This window comes from Drepanopeziza brunnea (genome assembly GCF_022702325.1).
Source record: "Drepanopeziza brunnea f. sp. 'multigermtubi' strain 214-2 chromosome Unknown ctg14, whole genome shotgun sequence".
NCBI classification, from domain to species: Eukaryota; Fungi; Ascomycota; class Leotiomycetes; order Helotiales; family Drepanopezizaceae; genus Drepanopeziza; species Drepanopeziza brunnea.
Genome location: NW_027094077.1, coordinates 1,740,233 through 1,764,113, shown reverse-complemented (window position 1 = coordinate 1,764,113; position 23,881 = coordinate 1,740,233). Strand labels below are relative to the sequence as shown.

Here is a 23,881-nt window from a genome sequence, read left to right as displayed (position 1 = left end):
ATTTCTAGAGGACGTCCGATTTTGCGCGTTCCTCGCTTGTTCAGGTATTCACACGGCTATCCAGACATGGACGTGCTAAGCTACGGACTGGGAATAGCAAGAGGTACGGTTTTCACAACTCTCACCCAGCACTATGATAGAACAACTAAATATAATCCGCGTCTTCCGATCCCGAAATAACTACGAATCTGATCGGGTGTTTGATTTTCTATCGATTTCATACGGGCACAAGGGGGGTTGGTCCCGGGTTGCTGGGTGTCCCCGCGTTGGGGGTTCCGACGGCTTTTTTTGCTTCAAGTCAAAATTTAAGGTAGCCCACGTCAGAGCGGGAAAGGGATTGGGGTCAAGCGCGATCATAGTTTGTGGGATTCTCGATTCTCGATTCGCGATTCGCGATCCGCTTTATTTTGGTAGGAGGAGGTAGCACGGTGTGTCGATCAGGTTCAAATTTCCGAGGGCACAATTCTTGTGTGGTGTACATACAGTGCCGTCTCAAACATGAAACCTCCGATCCTCCAATATACACCCATGAGCAGCGACGGGTATTTTTACCTTCGAAACGAGTTACAGTAGCAGTACAGTACAGTACAGTACAGTACAGTACAACCCATCTGGCCTTGATGCTGGGGAGGAGAAAATACTACTAAATCAGTAAAAAAGAATAAAAAAGAACCCCAGTACCGTAGTCCCCGCCCCTGAGACACGAGACCCTGTAGATCGACCGAGAATGGCCCCTCTGGGAAGATCATGAGATGAACCGCGTTGGTGTGATGAGTCTCCGGCGACGATCGATTCCCGATTATACTACGTAGATTCGCGGGAGGTCGAGATCGGCTGATGCATCGTCATCGTCATTGCCCAACGGGCCTCGTCGGGGTACCGGGATCGGGAAGAAAGGCACACCTCTCGTCCCCTTCCCGTGCTTCGCTCCATGCTTCACAACGGCTCAGCTGCAATCCTGCATCGCGGACCAATCCAAGCGATACTGCCCGCTTTGCAGGTTGAGAAGGCAATCATCTCTTCACTCCTCGAGCACTGGAATCTGCATCCGACGGATCGTGCTTATCACGAGCGCTCGGTTCTGACCCGCTCCTTCCCAAAGCAGGCTCGCAGGCTTCTCTGATCAGCGACGGCCGGTACCCAACCTGATCTGCGGACTTACCCCAGGAGGGCTCGAGGGGATACCCGACGAGCAGCTCTGCTAGGTAGGTACGATTGTGTCGCGCGGTGCGTTATTTCAACATGCGATGTTTACGCGAGCGCAGGGTGCCTGTTACGATTTACTTCGTGACTTTGGCATGTCTGTAGGAGAGTCGTGATGAGGGACGGTCTGCAAGACTATACGGAGGAGCGAACGCAACGGCGTGCCTCTCCAAGATACCCACATCGCTAGCTACTGGGCAAGCATCAGGAGCTCTCTACTGAATGTCTCGGATGGCTCAGACTTCTTCTGCCCGAGATGTGCCCTTGTTTGGACCACGTGGGACCTCATGAAGGGGAAAGGAGAGAATTCGGCATCAACGAAATGAGAGTGGTCGACAAGATTCCCAACCCAATCAAGTCTCAAAGGTCATAGCAAGTATATGGTTTTCATCCCAACTGCCATCGCCATTCCCCTGTGTTGAACATACATTATTTACATCTAGTATTAGGACATATACATACCCGCCGGGTGTTGTTCACGATGGGTCCCATTCCCCCAAGTCCGCACCCCAGGCAGGGCCAAGGATTATCTACCACACAGCAGGATCTGCCTAGATTGCCAGATAGAACGGGACAGTCCCCGGGTCCAAGTTCCGATACACGAAGGGCATCCCCTGGCTCAGCCCCTCGGAATCAAAGGTCTTCGCCCTTATCCCCCGACTCACCTCCTCCATCGTCTCCTTGAACGTCTGCGCCGCCTCGCTGATGGTGCTGGGAAAGTTGCTCAGAAACGTGTCGTCGGAGAACTGCCACACGAGCGTCTTGTTCAGCGACTCGTATGTCGGTCTGTTGAAGAGCGCGAGGAGGTTCAGCTGGAACACGGCGGCCGCGGGAGGTAGCAGCCAGGGGAGGACGTCGGTGACGTTCTTTGCGGTGGGGAGCGGGGCGTTCAATGCTACGGGATGGAGGGGGAGCGTGCCTGTACTTTGGAATCCGGCGCCGGTGTTGAGGGCTTGATGTCTACGCCATTCGGTTAGAGCCGAGACGGTATTTTGTTTTGGCGGGGGGAGGGGGGAGAGGAGAGAGGAGAGAGGAGAGAGGAGAGAGGAGAGAGGAGAGAGGAGAGAGGAGAGAGGAGAGAGGAGAGAGGAGAGAGAGGATTGGGAGGAAGGGACGCTTACTGCACTCCAACCAGGTAGGCGATGTGGGTGAGGAGATCGATGATATGGGCTTTGGTGCAGGTGGGCGGCACCGTCCCATACGCTTGCACGGCGCAGGGGAAATCGAGCACTTGAGCGTTGGTCCGGGCTTCGGTGACCCAGGCTGCGAGTTCGGTATCCTCGGCGATGATGGCGTCGGAGGAGTAGTACGTGTCGACGAAGCTCGTAATACTGCCATGTCTCAAGTCGTCAGCCCGATCTACCACTGCGGCACATGGATCTATCTGATCAGGAAGTATAGGAAGCCGGATCGAGCACTGACAACTTCTTGATCCCCGCATGGATCGGCTTCACATCTTCGTAGAATGGGAAGTGCTTCAGTGCAGGCCCATCGGAACACTCGATCAGTCCTCGCGACGCAAGATCTGGGTCGAGGTAGTTGCTCTTCAGGCGGCCGGCGACAGGATACCATTCGGCGACGAATTCTTTAGCTCCTCTGGCAGTCATGTGGAAGGCCTGGTCAAAGGCTCCGCCGTCCGCAAATAATTCGATCGAGTCACCCACGCTGTGTGGATAGGTTAGCTAGGTGCTCAGGGGAAGGCGAGAAGGGCATGCGTGGTGCTACGTACGGTCTGGCGGCGTAAGCCTGGTAAAGTACTATACAGGACACATCAGCTTCTCTCCCGGACATGGAACAGTGTGAGGAATTACGTCTATCGAGCAGTAGCATAATCGGATGCTCGTCGCTCATTGTCCTCATGGCAGCTTGGTGCACAATCTCGGCCACGTTGTGGCTCGCAACCAGATGATACAGCTGCGCGTGTAGGAGATCATTTGAGTTGAACATGATCTTGGCCAGCATCCAGTCCATCTCGCCGTCCAGTGGCGTGTACACTAAGTCCGCACCCGTGTTCGTCTTGATCGCCAACGGCAAGAAGTCTCCCGAGACCGGATGGATGAAGAACAGCGCCGTGCACGCAGCCCCATATCGTAGGGGCGACTTCTTGTAACGTTGTTGGTAGCTGTGATCCACTACAAACAGTCTCCTCGCCTCCTTCAACGCGGCGAGGGTCAGCGTGGTGATTTGCACGGCCGTATCATCGTCCAAGGAGAAGGGCAGGTCGTCGGAGCGGGCAAGCCGGCGTAGGGGCCAGCTGTTTAAGCTTAAGCGGGACATGGAGAAAAGAAGGTCGGAGGTGTAGTTGGCGAGGATGCCTTTGCTGGTCCCGGCCGGGACGGCATTGAGCCACTGACCATCGTACAAAACATGAATGTAGTCGTCGGTGCTATTTAGCCCACCGTTCTATGTATTTGGTGTTAGTTCTCCTTTCCATAACCATAACACCTCTCAGACACGTGATGGTACTATTGAGCGAATGGAGACGAAAAAACACCTACAGCAGCAATAGCCTGCTGTACTCGCGGCGAATCCACCACGACCGCGCTCCTTATGAAATTCGAGTCGACCTTGAACAGCTCAATATCGGACTGTATTCTCTTTTCCGCTAGCACGCCCGTAGGGAAGAAAGCCGCATTTCCGATCAGTGAAGGGCCATATAGCCAGCCTGCAGCTTTCTCACGGATAGCATCTGCTCGAGCTGTAACGTTGCTGGAATTACCGGTAGAGGGTAGGGTAGCGAAGGCGTGTGTAGTTGTAATGACTGTGAGGAGGGTCGCTACGCAAGCGAGAGACGAGGAAGGGATATGCATTGTGAGGTATGTGGTATGTGCACCCGAGGGAGAGAGGGGAATGGGGAAAGGGAAAGGGAAAGGGAAAGGGAACAGGAACGGGAGCGCGAGGTAACAAGACCGGCTCTGCAGACGCGGTTGGAGAATGGATTATAAAGGGCAAATCAGTTGCAGAGCAAAGAGATGAGCTATAAGACGTTTAAATATCATCTTGAACTGTAATAGGTAGTATATGAGCTTGGGCTCCCAGTTTGAATTCGAGTGGAGCTTAAAGGCCGAACTTGAGCCTTGAATCCTCAAATGTGTACTTGGTAGCGGTACCGGTAGGACTTAGTATCATGCTCTCCGTAAACCCAAATACAGGTAAGCGAGTCCGACACCCAACTTTTACTACCGGTAGTAGTAGTATAACCATAATAACATATACAACTACGTAGTAACCTATCAGTCTCAGCTTAGAATCAAGCTACTACGTACTACGTACGTAGTACGTAGTATTACCAACTACCCCCCCATGAATAAACGTCGGACCCAGTTTAGGCCCATAAATCATCGAGCGGTGGTTTCTGAATGGCTCCAAGCCCTGTCAACTCCGCTGTATAAACTAAATACTAGCTCAAAAATACTCTTCAAAGCTGAGTCCTTATACTACGTGAGTTGATTGGTTTAAGCCCTGGTAAGATCCCTTGCGAAATTATACTTTCGACATTTATTCATGGGGGGGAGAGTATAGGTAATACCGTACGTACGTAGTAGGAAGTCCGATTTCCAAAGGAAAATGCTCGTGTGACAGCATCCTGGTGAATTCAAACTCGAACTGACTAATCTGGCAGCTCTGAAGTAATTCTTCAAAGGACCGAGGCTGCGGCCTCCGCAGGAATGCTTTCAGGAGGATTTCGCAGCCGAGTTAATGGTCCGTTTGGTTCAATCCCAGTATGTACTTACTACCCAATACCAGCCCGATACGTAGAAACCAAGGGTTGGGTAGTAATAGTAGTAGTAGTAGTAGTAGTAGTAGTAGTAGTGATTTATGCCGGGCGGGTAGCAGGCGAAGCCTGCCGCCCTAGAACCTTCCATGGGGTACGACGACGTGCTAAGCTAAGGAGTTACATACCGGACGGCCCTCAAAACATTTCCAGGTGGAGCAGCGTAGCTGTCATCAACTGCGCCCTTCCCCTGCGGATAGGATGGATCACAGAAAGAGAGAGGCCTCTCGGCAAGGTGTCAAACCAAACAAGCGAGGCAGAGCGTGCCATTGCAAGCTGACAGTACAAGCCTTGCAATTGCGAGTCGCAGAGCGACGAGAATCGAAGCCGGACCGAGGCCAGCCAAGTATAGGTCCGAGGACCGACCAGGGAAGGGTTGGTGTTTGGTTCAACGCTAAAATCGATTGTATATACCGGTACTGGGCTGTATAGTAGTATATTGGTTCACCACCTATATCTATGATACAAATCCGCACATACTGTATAGTCAGTTAGTTCCCTTTTGACCTGACTCTCCGTACAGTCAGTTTGTGAGTACTGAGCATCTACGCTAGCCAAACCTCGAACTTCGGTAGTTCCTGCAGTAGTCTTGCAATATCTTGAACTCGTAAGTAATAATGATAGGAAAATCATAACGCATTAAAGTCCCGAGAATTACAGGGTAGAATCTTTTCGATAAATTCAATTGATAAAACCATGTATTATCCGGTTTTGCGGATAATGCACTTGGCTTGGTTTCCAGCTGGGTCGAAGCTAATTCCGTGCCCCGTGCCGTGCCCTGCCCTGCCCGGCCCGGCCCCTGACTCCGTAAGTAAGTACCTACCGGCCGGTATGTTTTATCGTCTCCGAACTAGTAGTACTACGTACTACTAGCAAATCCGTGCGGCACGGAAACGTTGATGATAGTCGAATCATAGCCACCGACCCCTTGTGGCTCGATACTACTACCGGTATATTGCTCTCAATACCAATACCAATACCAATACCAATACCAATATCATTATCATTATCAATATCAATATGTTGTTATAATCATTATCATCATGATCGCCGGCGCCGAGCTCGTATTGATCGAATAACACTTTGCAAATCGAGATATCACACCTTTCGAGCCATCACAACTACCGGTATATTCGTATGGCTACGGTACCTAGCATTTCTATCCCTACTCATATCCAAGATCACCTACGTAGTACTACGTACGTATCCCGAACAGAAAAGTCAAAATTCAATTCGCGCTTATCCAACCCATCATTCAAAACGTTGCAATCTTTGTTTAGCCCGGCCAAAGATGTGATGTCCCCCACGCCTCGACATTCCGTAGTGGATGCCCCAATACAGTAGAGACCCGAATAACAAGAGAACAGGCCGTAAAGGTAGGCCTACAAAGTACACAATTCGTAATCGGAGGAGAAGAGTAATAATAGAATACTTAACGTATCCCGAACAGAAAAAGTCAAAAGTCAATCCGCGCTCAACCAACCTATCATTCAAAACGTTGCAATCTTTGTTTAGCCGGACCCAAGATGTGATCTCCCCCACGCCTCGCCATGCCGTAGTGGATGCCCCAATACAGTAGAGACCCGAATAACAGGAGACCGGGCCGCAGAGGTGGGCCGACGGCGTATAGTACAATTCGTAATCGGAGGCGAAGAAGAACAAAAATAGAATATCTATAAAAAGGAAAGGAAAAACGGTGCTAATCGCCTTGGGGCCGCTCGTCCTTCCCTCCTCCGGAATAGCCTTTCCAGAAGCTAAAGCCGTACCTACTGTAGTGCCGAACCGACCACGGTACAGCCTACTTACGTAGTACCTAGGTGTTACAGCCTGGAGGCTAAAGGTGCCTTGGAAACTAAATCTCCACTTTAATAGCCCCTGGTTAGCCTACCGTCAGGGTGTAACACTTACTTCGTACTACATACTTACGCCTATGACGTTATAGAAGTACAGTACCGGTAATACACTAATGAACGGCTTCACTTAGTCAGCCAGCGAAATGTTCTTTTGTTATTCAGCTCACGCGCCAGTTTATGGTATGTGCGTAAACGGCTTCACTTTTCCTTCCGAATATCAATTTAATCCGATAAATATAAGCTTTCCTTGAATTTTCATCCGATCATTTTGCAGATAGTACAACTGTTGTAGGTACCTAACCTATCGTTCGATATCTCCACAATCTTCGTTAACACGCGGGGAGGGAGTCCATAACCTCCTTTGTTTACTAGCTTAACATAGTAAGTAATTATACATCGGTCGGACTTTGTTATCGTTTGTGCTTGAGGCAGACCAAAATGATGATATAGAATCTTGCGCTTTTCTTTGTATATCTAGGTATGGCTAAAATTGCACTTTACAATATATTTATTGTCTTCCATGTGGACGGAAAATCGGCCACCAATTCTCAACGGCCAGGAGAAAACCCGGTCCGCCGGACTGATTTAAAGATAGCATATCTTTTGTCCGCGCGAAAAAGGTTAGTCAAGCTTTGCCATCTTTCAAAGCATATGCAAATGCTGCACAACGAAGTGTTTTTATGCTTTTTCGTCGACTCTGAGCTTCCCAAGTGGCTGGAAGCTGCTAGTATTCCAGTTATAGAATAGGTCCGGAAAGATTAGAACGAATATATCACAAAAAGGGAGCCTCAAAATTCTCTCTTCGTAATTTCACGAACGCACTTTGTTTGTGCGGGAATGTGACTTCCCCCTCTTTCAAGAATCCCGCATTGTTGAGGAGCGAGATGAACCTATATTGATTTTTTCAGTACAGTTGGGTCGGCAACAGCAAGGGCGTAGGTAGATATACATACCGCTCATTGTCAACCCGCGGCTCGAGAACAACGGCATTGGTCCTGTAATCCTGGACGAAGGACCAATGGGCTAGTGACGAGAGCCAAGCATTTACTCGAAGCTTTCCTCGAAATTCATCTTCTCCGACAAGGACGTGTATACCACGATCATAATCTGCAGCACGATCGCCAAGATGTTTACCTAGGATGTCCTCTTTCACCCAGTAGATCTCGAAATAGCCGAATGGTTTGCCATCCCACATTCCAATGGCAGGAAACGAATGATTCGACGTCAGGTTCCCCTTGAGAAATGACTCTTGAGTCTCGGGAGGCCCTGCACACCCCCAGAATTTAGAGACACGGTCTATGTTCATCCATTTGTTCAGAAGCTGGAGGTCGGTCATGAGAGTTGTATCTATGATCTCCGATGGAGGAGTGGGCGCGAGATCTGGAACGGGATAGTTCGAAAGATGTGCAGGGAGTGGTGAAATGGACCCGGATGAAACATTCTTCGGAGGGGCCAATGATGTTTTAGGTCCGTTATATGGAACTGGCTTGGGAGACAGAGATGCAGTCCTGAATGAGAGATACTGGCCTACGCTCGTAATATATCGAGTATAGAAGATCTCGCCCTGGCGTGGAGGTTTCGGACGCATTGGATGTCGAATCCCAGAAGTAAGAGTGTACTGAAGTGGTGGGGGTGGGAAGTATGTTGGTAAATGGCTTGCTGACGCAAAGGGCCCTGAGGCCGGTAGCGAACATAGACCCGCGCCCGATTCTCCTGCGTCTTTCATACCCGGAGAGAGGATCCCGGGACCGCCTGGGATGGGAGAGCTTGGTCGACTGCTGTATGGCGATGCCGTTGTACTCGCGCCACCCACTGGCGTCAAAGTGAACAAGAACAGCTTGGCAGATAATTGCCAAAAACTCCGCCTCGAAGTGAACATCTCGGACCATCCTTCTGCTGCATCCTCCCCGGGACCCAGGCCCACCCTTGAGTCTTCTGATGTGACCAAGCCCATCCTCTCCAGCTTCTGAATCAAATTTCGACCTCTCAAGACCCCTTCTGGCTTAATGTTGATTCGCCACTCTCCTCTTGGCCTCCCAGTCTGAGGCGTATTTTTTGATGCTTCGGTTTTGAGGTACGGAGAAGGTGCTTGGAGATGGAAATACCAATACAAAGAAGCCCACAGCATCATTGCAATCTGCCGAGTTGGGCTCGTAGGCGCCTTGAAGTCACTGCTAGACGGATTTGATATGGAAGAAATGAAAAGTTTGTCGTTACTCAAAGTAGGCTGTCTGAACGGATGTATGTGCCGTTTTTTCTCTTTTGGCATGCCAGAGAGCTCAAGGTTTGCCGCGTCCTCCTCATTCTGGTTGTCCGAGAAATCTTCGGATTGGATGATGACGGTCCAACCTGCAGGAAACACGTTGGTATGAATGTTGAGCTCATTCGACTTGAAGAAGTATCCACCAAACACGGGGGTAACAGTCAGATTGTGCCCATTAGGAAGGTGTACAATGTTTGGTGTGGGCGCCATGCTGATCCTCTGTGTAAGTTCCGCGCCTGTGATCAACGTTCCACGTACGACCCAATTCCAAATGCTTGTCTGAATGCAAAACTCCCCAGTCCTAGCAATCTCAGGCCTCGACCTCGACCTCGACCTCGACCTCGTTCCAAGGAAAATTTCTGATACTGTACCGTCCCCAATCTAAATATTTTCCTCAGAAGGCGCTTGTCGAGCGGAACTCGGACTTTGGTTTGCTCGCTCGAATGTCCCCTCCCTTGTCCTTAGCTATAATTTAAAGTAGCACAGCAGGGGCAGTTTCGGCGATTCTGGGACTGTTCAACCGTCCAACCTGTTCGCATGGAAGTCTCCTAACCGTGACTAGATAAAACAATAGTCTGAAATTGGCGGTACCCAGCGAGATGGATATTTTCTTTTCTTCTCTTCTTCCCCTGTGGCTGGCCGAACGATGATGGTGGCCCCGCTGGATTCCTCAACTAATGCAGTTCTCAGTCTTTCCCGAGGTAATGCATTCGACGTCAAGCGAGTCTCTGACAGGGTCCGGGCATGCGGAGGTGCGTATGGTTCTGGCGATTGCAGTATATCAGGTAGTAGTCGTCGAGTAATAGCGGCGCAAAAGATCTGATACTGCGGAGCCGGGCGAGCGATATGGCGGCGGTATACGAAAAGAACGGATGCAAATGCGCATGTAATGGTGGAATGCTGGAGTGCTGGCGGGTGAAGGAGAATGAGGGAGAGAAGGAGAGGGAGAGGGAGAGGGATAAGGAGGGGGAGAAGAAGTGGAAGTGGGAGTGGGAGTGGGAGTGATCAGATGACATCCGTCACGGCCGAACTTCGGTGATGCCCGTAAAGTCGATATCCAATATTTAGTTTTTAGAAATGTTAAAATGTTATTTGGGCATTGCAATAAACTTTGCCAAGTACCTCAGAGACAGAAGCAAACGAGGCGGTTGAACTTGAGAAGGACAGCATCGGTCACATTTGACCTGTCAACAACCGCGGGGTTGACCAAGGGCAAAGGCAGAGGCAAGGGCAGTGAGGTCGGAGGTTCGGATTGTTCCGAGTTAAAAGATGATCCGGAACAGCCGTCTTTTACAGAGCTTACCTAAGCCTAAGTAAGTATTTGACTATAAATCTGGGATAGGGCATCTACCTGGGTACCTTACCTTTTATAGCTAGCGGCTTCTAGTGGGACGCTAATGACCTACCGGTAGTCTAGACTTTCTTCTCTTCTACTTGTGCTCTTTCGAAGGACCGGATACATCGACATCCATCCCTTGTCTACCTACTTTCATCCGCTCCTCGCCTTTCACCTCCCAAATTTTACAACGTTCACTTTCAATTTATACCTACCGTGTACCACTTGACATTCGGTTGGCTCCGCCTCTTTCGTCAGCCAGCCCAGAGTCCAATGCGCCCTATGCAAGTGGTCCGAAGGGGAAGGGAAAGAGAAAAGGCTGGTGGTGGTCAGAATCTTCAATCCCAGTCCGAACACCTCATACCAGGCTGATAAGATAGATGTAAGCCACTGCTCTCATCAAGCAATTTGCTAGACTGCTCGGCACCCCACAGATCATCCAGACCAGAAGTTCCAGAAGCTTATCTCTGCCAGATCCGTCTCACGCCCGAAGGGAATTGAAGAGTAGCCCGTTCCACCAAAACATCTGATATCCCTCAGCCTCGTTCAAGTTCAAATTTCAGCTTTCCAGAATCCTAGCCGGCATGCGGCTTCCCCATGGCTACGTGCGATGATCGTCCAGATTGACGGAGTCGGAGTCGAGTCCGTCGCAGGTATCAGACTCCGTACAGAGTAAAAGCACTTCCCCGCTCTTGCAGGCCCTCCCGCCGATCATCCCGAAGCTTGGAATCTATTGTGTCTCCTTCGAAAAGAGGCAAACAGAACAGACAGGCTCGTCAGCACGCAAGAGGTTCCTGTCGCTGTAGAAGATGCCAGCGCTTTTTCCCTCACCATCTCCACGGGGTCGTATACAAGTCGGCAGTGGACGATACGTTGGTATTTGCCAATTGCCTTTGAATCCAAGCTTCATTCAGTCGAGTTATTTACTTGTGCCACAGGGCAGCTTTGGGGGGGCTCCGACGCCGCTCTACCCTGCCGGTATCCAGGGTCGCGTTCCTCGCGAGGGCTGGTGCCCAGTCGACGACAGGTTCGTTGCACCCGTCTGCCTCTCATGCAGGGTCCTCTCTGTGATGCTACACTCGATGTCTGCACGCTGGGATAAGCGACGCTTTCTGAAGGCTCGCGAGAGCGGAATATCCGGCGAGGGATTCACCCCAGCACCGATTCAGCGCGCATTTGATCGATTGGCTTGCAATTACCCTCTGATTGGCAGGGCAGGTGGGAGTATGCAGATGTTCTTTCTATATTTCGGTGGCGAGCCTCTGCACAATTAATTACCTGCCATATCTGAGATGCCTGTTTTGCCTTGTCCCTCTGTTATCACGGCTATGCATGGCTCGTCCACGCAAGTACCGCCTCTATACCCGACTCTATTAGCTCAAGGCATTTGCTGGTGACTCTGAGGGAGCCCAAGCTGCATAGATCCTCCTGCCGAATGAGCAGGAGGCTTTTTGACGCCACCTCCGTCAACTGGCTCTTGCCCTATAGCCTAGGGCAGCGACGATATTGTCCCATACCATTCATAGAGCATCCAAGTCGGAGCTCTGGCGATCGAGACCTCGTATTTGGTGCGCCTCGAACGAGCCGCCGCTGCTGCATGCAGTTATGCGTATACCTACAACATCCGCCTAACTATCTCCAAAGTTCGATCTGGCAAGCACCGACACTCTCCAGACGGCCTGATACCTGCTCGATAGCCAAGATGTGCGAACTGACCCCTCTCGCCATGAGCCAGACCAAGGATGAACTTGTCAAGCATCTGAAGCTGCCGCCGGAAACCTATGCATTGATGTCGGTGAGCTTCCCCGCAGCCCTTCTCGCACGCCCGAGACTCTAGCCAGGGCCGAAATCGGTTTGTGACCTGTTAAGGGGCTTACTGACAGGACGCACTCTTGCAGAAGGAGACGGATTCAGTCTACGTCTGGTTGACTGCTGGGAAAGCCCATCTTAAAGATAATTGCAAGCGAAAGCCACCCTATGACTGGAGTGACATCAAGGAAGGGTCCAAGGACGAAGCGATGAAGATGATAGCCGGGCGAGGCGATCAGTACACCCAGTACTACTGGGATCTAGGCAATGCAGGAAAGGACGAGAACTGGATTGCGAAGTGGTTCCTCTATCATAAGTTTCGCTATCGAGACGGGAGGAACAGAGCACACCAGAAGTTGCCCAACAATCATAGACATACCGACAAACATGCAAATAGCAGCTCGAGGCCGAGAAACTCGATTTTAAGGGCAGAGCAGAGCGCATATAAGGAGTACTACGACGCCCAAGTAAACAATCCTGGTAGGCACCCACCCATCCACCATATTCATTCTCAAAACATGAAAAATCAGTTTCCCGCTTGCAGGCATCTTCCACTCGCTTGAGCAGCTTGATTAATCTCTACCTTTTTAAAGAAGTGAATTTTGCACGTAGGGCAATAAGCTCAAGCAGGGTAGCCTGTTCCAGCTCTACCCGGCGATAAAAGGGGGCCTAGTAGCCCCCATCACTTTTGCCCTCCTCATGCAAGGCCCAGTTGAGCCTAGGCCCGGACGCATTCAATTGAATCAAGATGCTGAAAGCTAGTCTCCAGGAACGAGCGGGAATCGGTACGGTAACGAGCAGGGCTACTACACCCCGGCTCCAGTTGCGGCTGTGGGCGGTACTTACATATATGATCCTGTCCGCGATATATGATCCCGACGTGGACCCTGAGTGGAGTCCGCCACCACAGAAAGGATTGGTTGGGTACAGATTTGACGGCCTTTGGTTCGAGAGAGAGCGAGATACACCGGGTACATGGAGAGGAGGCATTATTGGTCTTGGTGGAGTTTGTTGTGTGCCTGCTTTGTAAGCTTGCTTGCTTGCTTCTTTGCTTGTTTGTTCGTTCGTTTGTTCGTTCGTTCGTTCGTTCGTTTATCTGTTTGTTTGTATGTTCTGATTGATCTCTTCTGGGATGCCTGTCTGTCTGATGGATATCAGAGATTTCTTCTGGTCTTGCGTTCCCAGGTTGGAAAGTTGGAAGTCTATCCCAGCTGATACGGAGTACATATCAATTCTCTTTTCCTTGCTCATGTCGCCTAGCTCAGTTATTATGGTATAAGGAAGAAAGCCTTGCATATGGTCCTGCCGTGGCGGGGGTCTGTCTGGGGTGTGGACCTGGGTCAACCGGACCAGATCGAGTGACACGAGATGCTCCTTCCATGCGGGCATCGCATCGCATCGTGCTCGCTGCTCGCTGCTCGCTGTACTGACCGGAGTTTAGGAGTAGGAAGAAGGAAGAAGGAAGAAGGGAGAAACAGAGAGCAGAGTGCTGAGCTGTGCTGTGCTGTGCCGTCGCATCAGCGATGGGAAATCTACGCAGAGGTAAGGTAGATGGGAGTTCCCGTACCGTTACCGATGCCCATAAGCAGAACAGAACAGAACAGAAGAATAAGCACAACCAGAAGCAAAACTCACCTCAATTTGCAGCCACGAATACACCCTCCCTACCTTAACATTTCATTCCCACTCACTCACTCACTTTCTTCTCTTCTAGCGATCCCAACCCATCCCATCTCACATCTCATCCAGACCCCGAAGCCAAAGCCACAGACGAAAACAATAATAACAGGGAGGAGGAGGAGGATAACCAGCTGCTAAGTACGGAGAGCGTGCGTAGATATAGCGAAGAGGAGACGAACGAAAAAGCGAAAAATGAAAAAAAAAAAGCGGAGGGCTACGTGATGACAAAACAAAAGTGTGTGTGGGGGGTGTACGGATGTGTCCGTACGATATTATATGATATTTCAGTAATATAATCTCTCTCCGTACGCACATCGTCGGTAATCGTCAGGGTGTGTGGGCGGGATATATGGCCTCTGATATGATAGGGCGCGGGTGTCAGTCTCATGTTCGAAATCGCACGATATACCCATCTCGGGATCCTTAAGTAAAGAAAAATTTCTCTAATCAGCTAATGTGATTGAAAGCTCTCCGTCTACTGTTACCTTTCCTAATTACTTGTTTTGCCCTAGAGCGGGTTCCTTTTATATCGAAGCAAAAGAACGGATGTAATAAAAGAATCGTGGGAGAAGTCACCTGACCAATCCCTTGACGTGACCTGAGATCCTCTCGAGCTGGCTGATATACTTATGAAATGTAAATTTGCTACGAACCTTAAGCATTCTAACCCCTAATTTTCGGTTTGTAAGTTACGGGATAGCTGTCCAATATAGCCTACGAGCTCCTACACGTGAACCTGCAAGCTGTCTAGCCTAAAGTCATACCACGTGATGTGCATGCATATACGTATAGACATTCGCTCTTGAGCCCTCCTGAATAAATCGTAAGGTTCCTGACACCAGATGACAGCTTTTCCTGTGCTCCAGCTACGTCGGATCAAAAAAAAAAATCGTGCTTATAGGTCACGAGATGGGTACGTCCCGCGATGTCGAGAATGAGACGGACACCCGCGCCCTATCATATCAGATGTCCCATAGGGATTGGCAGTAACGCTCTGGCGGATGGGGATTGGCTGGCCGGTAAGTAAGGTTGATGCGGTGTTACGCACGCCACTGCTGTGGTGCTTGCTTGCTTGCTTTGCTGCGGAACGAGACGCGCTCACCTCAGTCTGGAAGAAAAGGTACGGAGGGGATGGAGAGTTGGTGGACCCTGGGAAATCCTTCGATCCTCATTCAGGGAAACTGAAAACCTGAATGTGTTCGTTGGCTGGCGGGCTGGCGGGCTGTATAGTGCCAATTCGCGGACTAAGCACCGGATGTTGAAGAACACACAACCACACTTCGCTAACAGGTCAACAACACTCCCCACCGGTTTCCATCAACTCGTCCCATCTCAGGCGCTGCTCGACAGCTAGCTACCTTAGTCAACTCCCCCCTTCTTCGCAGTCTCCTTCTTCTTCCCCCGACCCTTTTTAGCGTCCTCCTCGTCATCATCCTCCTCATCCCCGTTCTTCTGCTTCCTCCGCTCCTCCCTCAGCGCATCGTGCACCTCCTCGCTGCCCTCGTCCTTCTTCTCGTCCCACTCGACATCATACTCATCCGCGATGGCTTTGATCTCCTTTCTCAACGCATTCGCTTCCTCTATCATGCTCTCCCACTTCCCTACGTCGAAGCCCTTTGCTGTATACAGCGTATTTTGTCTTCTACTGACCGTGAGATTCAGGGCCGCCCGGTACGAGACCTCGCGGTTGTGATAGAGGAACCATAAGTAACCGCAGATGATGGTCGAAAGACCGACCACTGTAAAAACACCGGGGAGTCAACATTGGTCTGATAAAAAAACAGTTGGGGGAGTGGAGGTGAGAGATTCTGAAAATGGACAGGGGGAGGACCTCCAACAACGTACGGTAAGTTACAGGTTCCATTGTATCCCAGCCGTACGAGGTGCGGAAGGTAAAGTGGTAGATTGCTCCCCACCAGCCCACGAGGACTGCGAAGCCGCCCTATCAGTACACATTAGAATTGGCACAACAACCTCATGTTGGGCGGAACATGATCTTTAGAAAAGAAGGCATCGCTTACCATAGCAAGCCTCTGCGCACTCCGATGAGCAAGCTTGTCACACTCCTTCTTCACACTCGCCATGTCCGCCAACTTCCTACTCGTCTTCCTCAATCTCACCCTCAAGTAATGCGTCCTGTCGTTGAAACTCGGCACGCCAACCCTAATCTCCTGACTCGCCCCCTCAATCTCCACCGCAAATTCCCTCCCTCGCGCGGCATCTCTAATGAAGTCCCCAATCTCAGTCGACGACGACCAGCGCACGAATTTCTGCTCCTTTTCAGGCGGGGTCGAGGACTCGCGACCTTGGCCACTATATGTCTCGACGCCTCCTTCGCCTGGCCCACCGCGGAGCGACGTCTCGATTTGCGAGATTGTGCTGCGATCCCGCCCTTCGACTTCCGATGACTTGGAATCTGCAGATTTGTCCTTAGTCTTCCCACCACTTATCTTTCCAACCTTGACTAACTTCCCATCAATCATCTCCTCCTCGCTGCCCTCCTCTCCCTCTTGCCTTTCCTTCGAATCTTGCTCGATGCTGTCCTCTTCATCCCCCTCGTCTCGCTCTCCATCCTCGATCTCATCTCTCACACTATCCTCCGCCCTAAACCAAACCTGCGCGACCTTCTCCTTCCCGTCTTTCCCCTGGATCATCGGAAGCTCAGACTGGATCAGCCGTTCGAGATACGAGAGCGGTTGCTGCGGATGCACCAGCAGGGCGAGTGGCTCGATAGATTTGCGGTCTGTGTTCTTGTCGGTGGTCGTCAGGGGGAGGATGAGCTTCAGCAGGCGGGAGGGCGTGGTGAGGAGTTTGCCTGTTTGTATTCAGCCATCCATATATCAGAACCATGCACGCACAACCTTGAGATGTCGGGAAACGAGATATTGTAGTGAACGAACCCTTGGTCATAGCTCCTGCACTGCGATCCCTCCTCACAGGCGGCGTGTCGCTGCCCTCCCTATGCCACGGCGTCCTCGCCTGCAGCTCCCTCGCCTGCCCAATCGCGTCGTCAATCTGTCCATGAACCCCATCTTCCAGCTCCTGCAAACCCTTCTGATTCAGCGCCTTCGCTTTACTCGTCGCATCATCTCGGGCTTTCCGTAACACCTTTGACTCAGAGAATTGTCGAGCAGGAGCAGGCGCAGAGGGGTAGGAGAAATGCGGGCTGCTGCGAAAGGTGGAATATGCGAAGACGCAGGCGTGAAGCTGGAACTGGCGGGTTGCTGGGGTGGAGAGGCTGACCATGAGGGCAATTCGCGAGATCTGGGGCTGCATTTTGGAGAACGAAAGGACTGGTAATTTGGGGCGTAGGAAGAGTTGGATGGGAAGGAAGAAAAGAAGGAAGGAAGGAAGGAAGAAATGAAAGAAATAGCAGTCAAACTAAACGAAGCATGTTGGTGTGGTATCTCTCAAGGTTTGCAATTGCTTGAAGGTTGGAATACTTACCACCGGTAGGTAGGTAGGTAGGTTGCAAACTGAAGCTGTTCCTGGTTTGATCCACTGGTTCAACGTAGTGACGTCATCACAGCCTTGTGAGTGCGAAACAAGCGCGAGGCTACGGGTCGATCATCGCTTGGTAGTCAACAAGCTTTTCCCACCGCTCAAACATCCGCTTGAAAACCAACCCACCAAATAGGGTAGGGACAACTGTGTAGAGAATCAACAAATCAAAGCTTCCTTTCAATGATGTACAATAATACAATTCGGCATTATCGAATGCCCCGTCCAACCCACCCTTACCGTCCCAGTAGTACATGTTTACTCGCCCTTTAGCTTATCTTGGGTAACAGAGAAAGCAATTTCCAACAAATCAGCCTCCTCCTTAGTATGGCTAGCCTTCAACCCCGTAGCCACACTGGCACTTGGGTTGCGACCAGCGTACATGACATGCTTGCGGTCATGGAACTCGGTCTGGTTGAGCAGGGTCTCGATTCTGGGTTGGGTGAAACTCCAGGCTCCAGCGTTGAGAGGCTCTTCTTGACACCAGACGATGGTCTTGGCGTTCTTGTATGTGTCGAGGTTCTCCTTCAGTTGTTGCCACGGGAAGGGGTTCAGTTGCTCAATACGAGTAATGGCAGTCTTTTTGAAGCCCTTGTCGGCACGGTACTTGTGGAGAGCGGCGTAAACTTGTCCGGAGCAGAGGATGACGCGATCAATGTCATCGGGCTCGGCGATGGACTTGCCGTGCTCGGGGTCGGGGATAATCCACTTGAATTGCGAATTACCGGTGAACTCCTCAATGGGTGAGCGGGCAAGTGGGTGTCGGAGAAGAGACTTGGAGAAGAAGATGACGAGGGCTGCAATGTGTTAGTCACGCAAGAACAAAAATTATGGATACCGAAATAGAACTCACGCTTGCGGAATTCTCTGCGCATCTGTCTTCTCAGGATGTGGAACAAGTTCGAGGGAGTGGTCATGTAAGCAATTTGCATGTTGCAGTCTTGATGTTGGCGATCCAGCTTTTCTGGGGCCGGGTAAATGCGTGGGTCCTCGTTGCTGAGTTGCAGATATCTCTCCATGCGTCCAGACGAATGCTCGGGACCTTGTCCATCGTATCCGTGAGGTAACGACATCACAAGACCAGATCTCTGCATCCACTTAACTTCACCGGAGGCAACGAATTGATCAATGATACATTGAGCATTGTTGGCGAAATCACCGAACTGAGCTTCCCACATGACGAGGGCGTTTGGTGATGAAAGCGAGTATCCATACTCGAATCCAAGACAGCCAAACTCACTCAGTGAAGAGTTAGAGATGACGAACTTGCCTTGGTCCTTGCTGATATGTTGAAGTGGGGTGTACGTTTTTTCAGTCTCCTGGTCATGGAACACGGCGTGCCTTTGAGAGAAAGTACCACGCTCGACATCCTGACCAGAAACGCGAACATGGTGACCTTCTTGGACCAGAGATCCGAAAGCAAGAGCCTCAGCAGTAGACCAATCGATGTTGGTGCCTTCAGTGACAGTCTTAACACGGCTGGCAAGGATGCGCTTCAGGTTGCGGTGAACATTGAAGCCTTCTGGCGCCGTCCCAATGGTAGTCCCGATGTGCTCGAGAGTGCCTAAGGGAACACCGGTAGGGTTGTGGGGTAGGACTTCATTGGCAAGCTCCTTAGGAGACTTGAAACCATTCCAAGCAGATGTGGTCCACTCCTTGGAAGTTGGTTGGTAGTCCTTGCTCTTGGTAAAGCTGTCCTCCAACATGCCCCAGACCCATTTTTTGTGCTCTTCGATATCCTCTTTGGTGAAGCTGCCATCTTTCAAGAGTTGGTTGACATAGATATCAATTTGAGGTTCGTGTGCCTGGATGCGTTTGTACATAAGTGGTTGGGTGAAGGAAGGTTGATCAGTCTCGTTGTGTCCATGTTTGCGGTAACAGACGAGGTCAATCACAACATCCTTGCGGAACTCGGCGCGCCAATCCGCCGCCATTTGGCAAACGTAGTTGACAGCCTCAACATCATCAGCGTTGACGTGGAAGACTGGCGCATCAATAGCCTTGGCAATGTCGGTACAGTAGGCAGTCGAACGAGCGAAACGAGGGTCAGTAGTGAAGCCAATCTGGTTGTTGACGACTAGGTGGATAGTACCACCAGTCGAGTAAGCAGGCAAAGAGTGGAAACCAAGACATTCGTAGACAACTCCTTGAGCAGCAAAGGCGGCATCACCGTGGAGGAGGACTCCCATGGCAGTGTTGTGAGCCTTCTCATCGTTGTTGTAGTGCTGAATAGCTCTGGTCTTACCCAAGACGACAGGATCCTCAGCTTCCAAATGGGAAGGGTTGGCCACAAGTGAAAGCTGGACACGCTTTCCAGAAGGGGTAGGGCGCTCAAAGTTCATACCGAGATGGTACTTTACATCACCGGATCCCTCGTCTTCAGCCGCAGCACTTCCTCCAAACTCGCTAAAGATAGATTCGTTGGGCTTCCGGACGACGTTGGAAAGGACGTTCAAACGACCACGATGGGGCATACCGATGACAATATCCTTGACACCATAATCCACACTTCTGTCAATCAAGGCTTTCATCCCAGGGACCAATGTTTCACAACCCTCCAAACCAAAACGTTTATCGTTAGGATATTTGGTTGCCAAAAAGCTCTCGAAGCTGGAACTCCAGATGAGACGGTCAAGAATTCGGCGCTTCTCATCAACGGAATATTTGAAGGGCTGAGGAACTTCAACACGCTGGCGGAGCCAGTCGCACTGTTCTCTATCTGGGATGTGGATATATTCGACTCCGTAAGAACCGCAGTAGATGCGCTCGCATGCGGCAATGATGTCACGCAAGCTCATCTTCTCACGGCCTTCCTTCTTGAATCGCGGCAAGATACCAGGGCCAAGGTTGTATTCGGTGTCTAAATCCTTCTCCGTAAACGAGTAGTGCTCGAGCTGTAGCTCCTTGGGATTGCTAGATCCGAACTCCTCAGCCTCGCGACGAATGCCCAAGGGGTCGATTTTCGCCTTGTGGTGTCCGCGAGCTTGGTATGCTCGCACAAGTAATTGTACCTTCAAGTGGTTGGTTACATCCGAGCCCTGACCAGCAGCCATGCCGACTCCAGGAGTGAAGGTTGCGACGCCGCCGGTGGGCACAGGAACGAGATTCGGTGGAGGTGTGAAGGCTTGCGACATGGGCATATCGCCGCTCTCCATATTGCGAAAGTATACCTGCCATGAGATATGCACGCTCTTCGGATCTTCCTTCCACTGCATGTACATCTCATCGATGTAATTTGCGGTATTTCCGGACAGAAAGCTGTCGTTCGGATCCGGGGCGTTCGCCACGGCAGCGGCATAGCGTTTTTGCCCAGTGGCAGCCGAAGTTCGTTTCGAGGATACCGCTGAGGACTTTGGGGACAGGAGAGGAGATGTTCGTGATGCGGTACTGAGAGATCTGGCGACGCTGCCAACTTTCAGGAGCTGGCAGCTCTTCTGCCGCAGAGAAGATTGAAGCATTGCGCCGGCCAATGCGGAGAAGGAGGGAAGAGAGGAATAGGATAGATGAGGTGAGATAGGATGCAGAGCGCACCGGAGGATTGGGGATAACCAAAGAGAGGACTGGCTTGGATGTAGTTGAAGTTGGAGTTGAGGCTGAGATGCGGATGGAAGGACGAGTCGGCATAATCCGTAAGTACTTGGAGAATCGACGTAAATAGTACCACGGCTGATCCCATGGCATTGGCGTCGGGCCGGGACAGGGGATAGGTCGAAGGAATCACGTGTCGCCGAATCCTCGGGCCACGGGCTTAGGTCAGCAAGGACCATGAACAGGGAGTCGAGTCTATGGTACCTAGAATGATGAATAGGACATCCACCATCCACCTCCAGGACCTCTTCTGCTTTTTCCGCACACTCGACAAGAATACATAACCATTTAACTCCTAGATAACGGGTTGCAATTCAATACTTGGTCCGATTGATCCTCCTCCTCCAAACTATCACAACGTCTCGAAGATCCGTTCATTTCACCCTCGGGAACAAAAAGTGAACAATTATAGGCTGCACCTCATCGTCCTCCACAAAGGGCGTATCGGCCTAGATGCTGTAGCGACAACAAAGTCAACCTTGAAATGGCGCCCATCAGTGGAGCTGCGGCTTATAAGAAGAAGGACGGCATTTTGGCCGTTGCAAATGATCAACAGTCGATACAATGGCGAGCCAACGGCTCAGAAAAGGGCGTGACAATTCCCGTTGCAAATATCACCAGTATGTGGCAGCTGGTGTTAGACGGCCGGGCAGGTACAGCTATTCAGCTAACAACATTCAGACTTGCAACAAACACCCGAGACCGCGGCCAAGGTGATGCTCAAGATCTTCGAAAAGTCACCTGATGCTCCCGAGGCTGTTACTCACCTTTTCCACTTCAACTCTCCGTCAAATCCTCGGGGAGAAGCCAATGCCGTGAAGGATGTCTTAACCAACTTGATTGCAGCGATAAAGGCAAACGATGGCACTGTCCCCAAGCCTAGCGGGCCGTCCACAACAGGCCCCACGACTACTACAGTTGCTACCAGGCTCAGCAACGCACCCACATGGTATGACGATGCCCAGCTGAAGACGGACTTCCAACTCCAAGAGTCGTTGTTGAAGAAGGATATGTCATTGAATCGAACGTATATGGAATCGAGGCGAACCAAACCTGATACCCTGTCAGACTCTCAGTTTAATAAGCAATTCTGGTCTACTCGCGTCAATCTCCTCCGAACATTCGCAATTGATTCAAAGCAGAAGAAGGGCCCATACAACGTCCTGTCCGCTGTAAAACCACGGCAAGTGGACGGAGAATTGAAGTTGAATATCAGCGCCGAACAAGTGCAACTCATCTTCGGTCAGCATCCACTGGTCAGACGTGTTTACGACGAGAATGTCCCCAAGCTCAAGGAATCGGATTTTTGGTCGAGATTCTTCGTCAGTCGCCTATTCAAGAAACTCAAAGGAGAGCGGATTGTGGAAGCCGACGGTACGGATCCTACTTTTGACCGATACCTTGACGCGCCCAATGATGATGGTTTGGGTAATAGATTGCTCACAGCGCATATACCGCACGTCATCGACCTCGAAGGCAATGAACAGAATCAAGGCGGCGCTGGGGCCAGAAGTGGAAATCGGAAGGACTTTACTATGCGGCCGGGCTCGATGGCGAAGGTACCGATCATTAGAACGCTCAACAGCCTGAGCGAAAAGCTCACAGCTGAAGTCGCACCTTCTAATGTAAATCCAGCTGCTCCCATCGGCATGGATGAGGATACCTTTAACCAACTGGCACTGCGAGATTTACAGGGCGACCCGGAAGAGCATCGCATCATGCTCAACATAACAGAACAAAGCAAGTTTTTCTCTAACGGTAAGTCCGACATTTCAGCTGAAGCTGCCTTGTATGCAAAGCAAAATCCTTCCAAGATACTGTCGGGTATGAAAACCGATGTGGATCCACGTAGTATGGACCACGACAGAGCCGGTGGTCTGAACCTACACTCAGCAATCGGCGTCATTGAAGACAGCGACAGCGAAGACGAAGATAAGCCTGGTCACGTGGGGAGCAAATCTAGTATCGCCGATGCCCAGAAGCACGTCCTGGAAGGTATCAAAGCTCGTCGGGCTGGCATCGATGGCTCTGGAGCTCAAATACTATCCGGACTGTCACAGCCCCTGTTTGACAGATTGACCTTGACACAAGCGACGACCACTGAATTCCTGCACCACTTCTATCTACTGTTCCTCTCTGGCGATCCCGACCGTGCAACAGATTTGGAAAGACTGGTGGAGACTCTGGAGAGGGCATTGGACCGGATCAATGCTGTGGCAAACGATGCGGAGAAAGAGCGAGGAGAAGCTGAGCTCAAAAAGAAGCAGCACATCAGAGACGTGTATGAAAGGACGAAGAAGAAGATCGTTTATAGACCAGAGTCTATTGGCGGCGGAAAGAAGGTTGTGATGGAGATGATGGAGCCCACTATAAGGACTATCGCCAAAGCAACAAAAAAGTACAAGAAAGCGCTTGCGGCTGAAGGAGTTCACATTGCCTAGACTCGGCGATCATGATAGAGCATCATTCTGACAAATCAATGTTACCATAGTGTTGGTGACATTGAGTTTTGGAATGGAGCCATCTTGGATTCGTCTATCTACAGTAAGCAAAACTGTCTTCTTGGAGTTTGTTCCGCGTTGCTCAAGGCCGGTGGTGGTTGGGGCTGCGAGAAATTGGCTGGGCTATAGCGATGGCGTTATGGTCTTGGAAGGGGCGAGGGTGTTGCCTGTATCACCACTTCCCACATTGGCGAAATACATGCTACAATCTGCGCTTTCTTAAAAAGTTTCTTTTTTCGCCCCAATTAGAGATTTGAAAATAGTGGAACAGCCGTGTGACTGTAGGAAGGAGCAAGTTTTTCCAACACGGCCGCCATTCGACTCTGATCTATGTTTACTTTTCCCTCCTCCACTCAACATCTCACCTCAATC

At 50.8% G+C, this 23,881-nt stretch overlaps 6 protein-coding genes across 6 annotated transcripts; 2 read left to right on the top strand and 4 right to left on the bottom strand.

Moving 5' to 3' along the window:
- Positions 1-1,754: 1,754 nt before the first annotated feature.
- Positions 1,755-4,013, bottom strand: L3040_008074 (uncharacterized protein; the record flags this gene model as incomplete). The annotated part of the gene is made up of 6 exons (XM_007291936.1): positions 1,755-2,163; positions 2,325-2,534; positions 2,626-2,868; positions 2,933-2,960; positions 3,015-3,606; positions 3,702-4,013. The coding sequence occupies 6 exons, from the start codon at positions 4,011-4,013 to the stop codon at positions 1,755-1,757; spliced, it is 1,794 nt and encodes a 597-aa protein (XP_007291998.1).
- A 3,590-nt stretch (positions 4,014-7,603) lies between these two features.
- Positions 7,604-9,304, bottom strand: L3040_008073 (uncharacterized protein; the record flags this gene model as incomplete). Its single annotated transcript, XM_007291937.1, has 2 exons — positions 7,604-7,721; positions 7,785-9,304. 2 exons carry the CDS (start codon positions 9,302-9,304, stop codon positions 7,604-7,606), a joined length of 1,638 nt encoding a protein of 545 aa, XP_007291999.1.
- A 2,828-nt stretch (positions 9,305-12,132) lies between these two features.
- On the top strand, positions 12,133-13,112 carry L3040_008072 (uncharacterized protein; the record flags this gene model as incomplete). The annotated part of the gene is made up of 3 exons (XM_007291938.1): positions 12,133-12,225; positions 12,329-12,719; positions 13,009-13,112. The coding sequence occupies 3 exons, from the start codon at positions 12,133-12,135 to the stop codon at positions 13,110-13,112; spliced, it is 588 nt and encodes a 195-aa protein (XP_007292000.1).
- Positions 13,113-15,278: 2,166 nt separating this feature from the next.
- Positions 15,279-17,195, bottom strand: L3040_008071 (uncharacterized protein; the record flags this gene model as incomplete). The annotated part of the gene is made up of 4 exons (XM_007291939.1): positions 15,279-15,658; positions 15,765-15,861; positions 15,941-16,734; positions 16,820-17,195. The coding sequence occupies 4 exons, from the start codon at positions 17,193-17,195 to the stop codon at positions 15,279-15,281; spliced, it is 1,647 nt and encodes a 548-aa protein (XP_007292001.1).
- Positions 17,196-17,678: 483 nt separating this feature from the next.
- Positions 17,679-20,878, bottom strand: L3040_008070 (uncharacterized protein; the record flags this gene model as incomplete). The annotated part of the gene is made up of 2 exons (XM_007291940.1): positions 17,679-18,217; positions 18,274-20,878. 2 exons carry the CDS (start codon positions 20,876-20,878, stop codon positions 17,679-17,681), a joined length of 3,144 nt encoding a protein of 1,047 aa, XP_007292002.1.
- A 614-nt stretch (positions 20,879-21,492) lies between these two features.
- Positions 21,493-23,449, top strand: L3040_008069 (uncharacterized protein; the record flags this gene model as incomplete). The annotated part of the gene is made up of 2 exons (XM_007291941.1): positions 21,493-21,628; positions 21,690-23,449. The coding sequence occupies 2 exons, from the start codon at positions 21,493-21,495 to the stop codon at positions 23,447-23,449; spliced, it is 1,896 nt and encodes a 631-aa protein (XP_007292003.1).
- Positions 23,450-23,881: the final 432 nt, after the last annotated feature.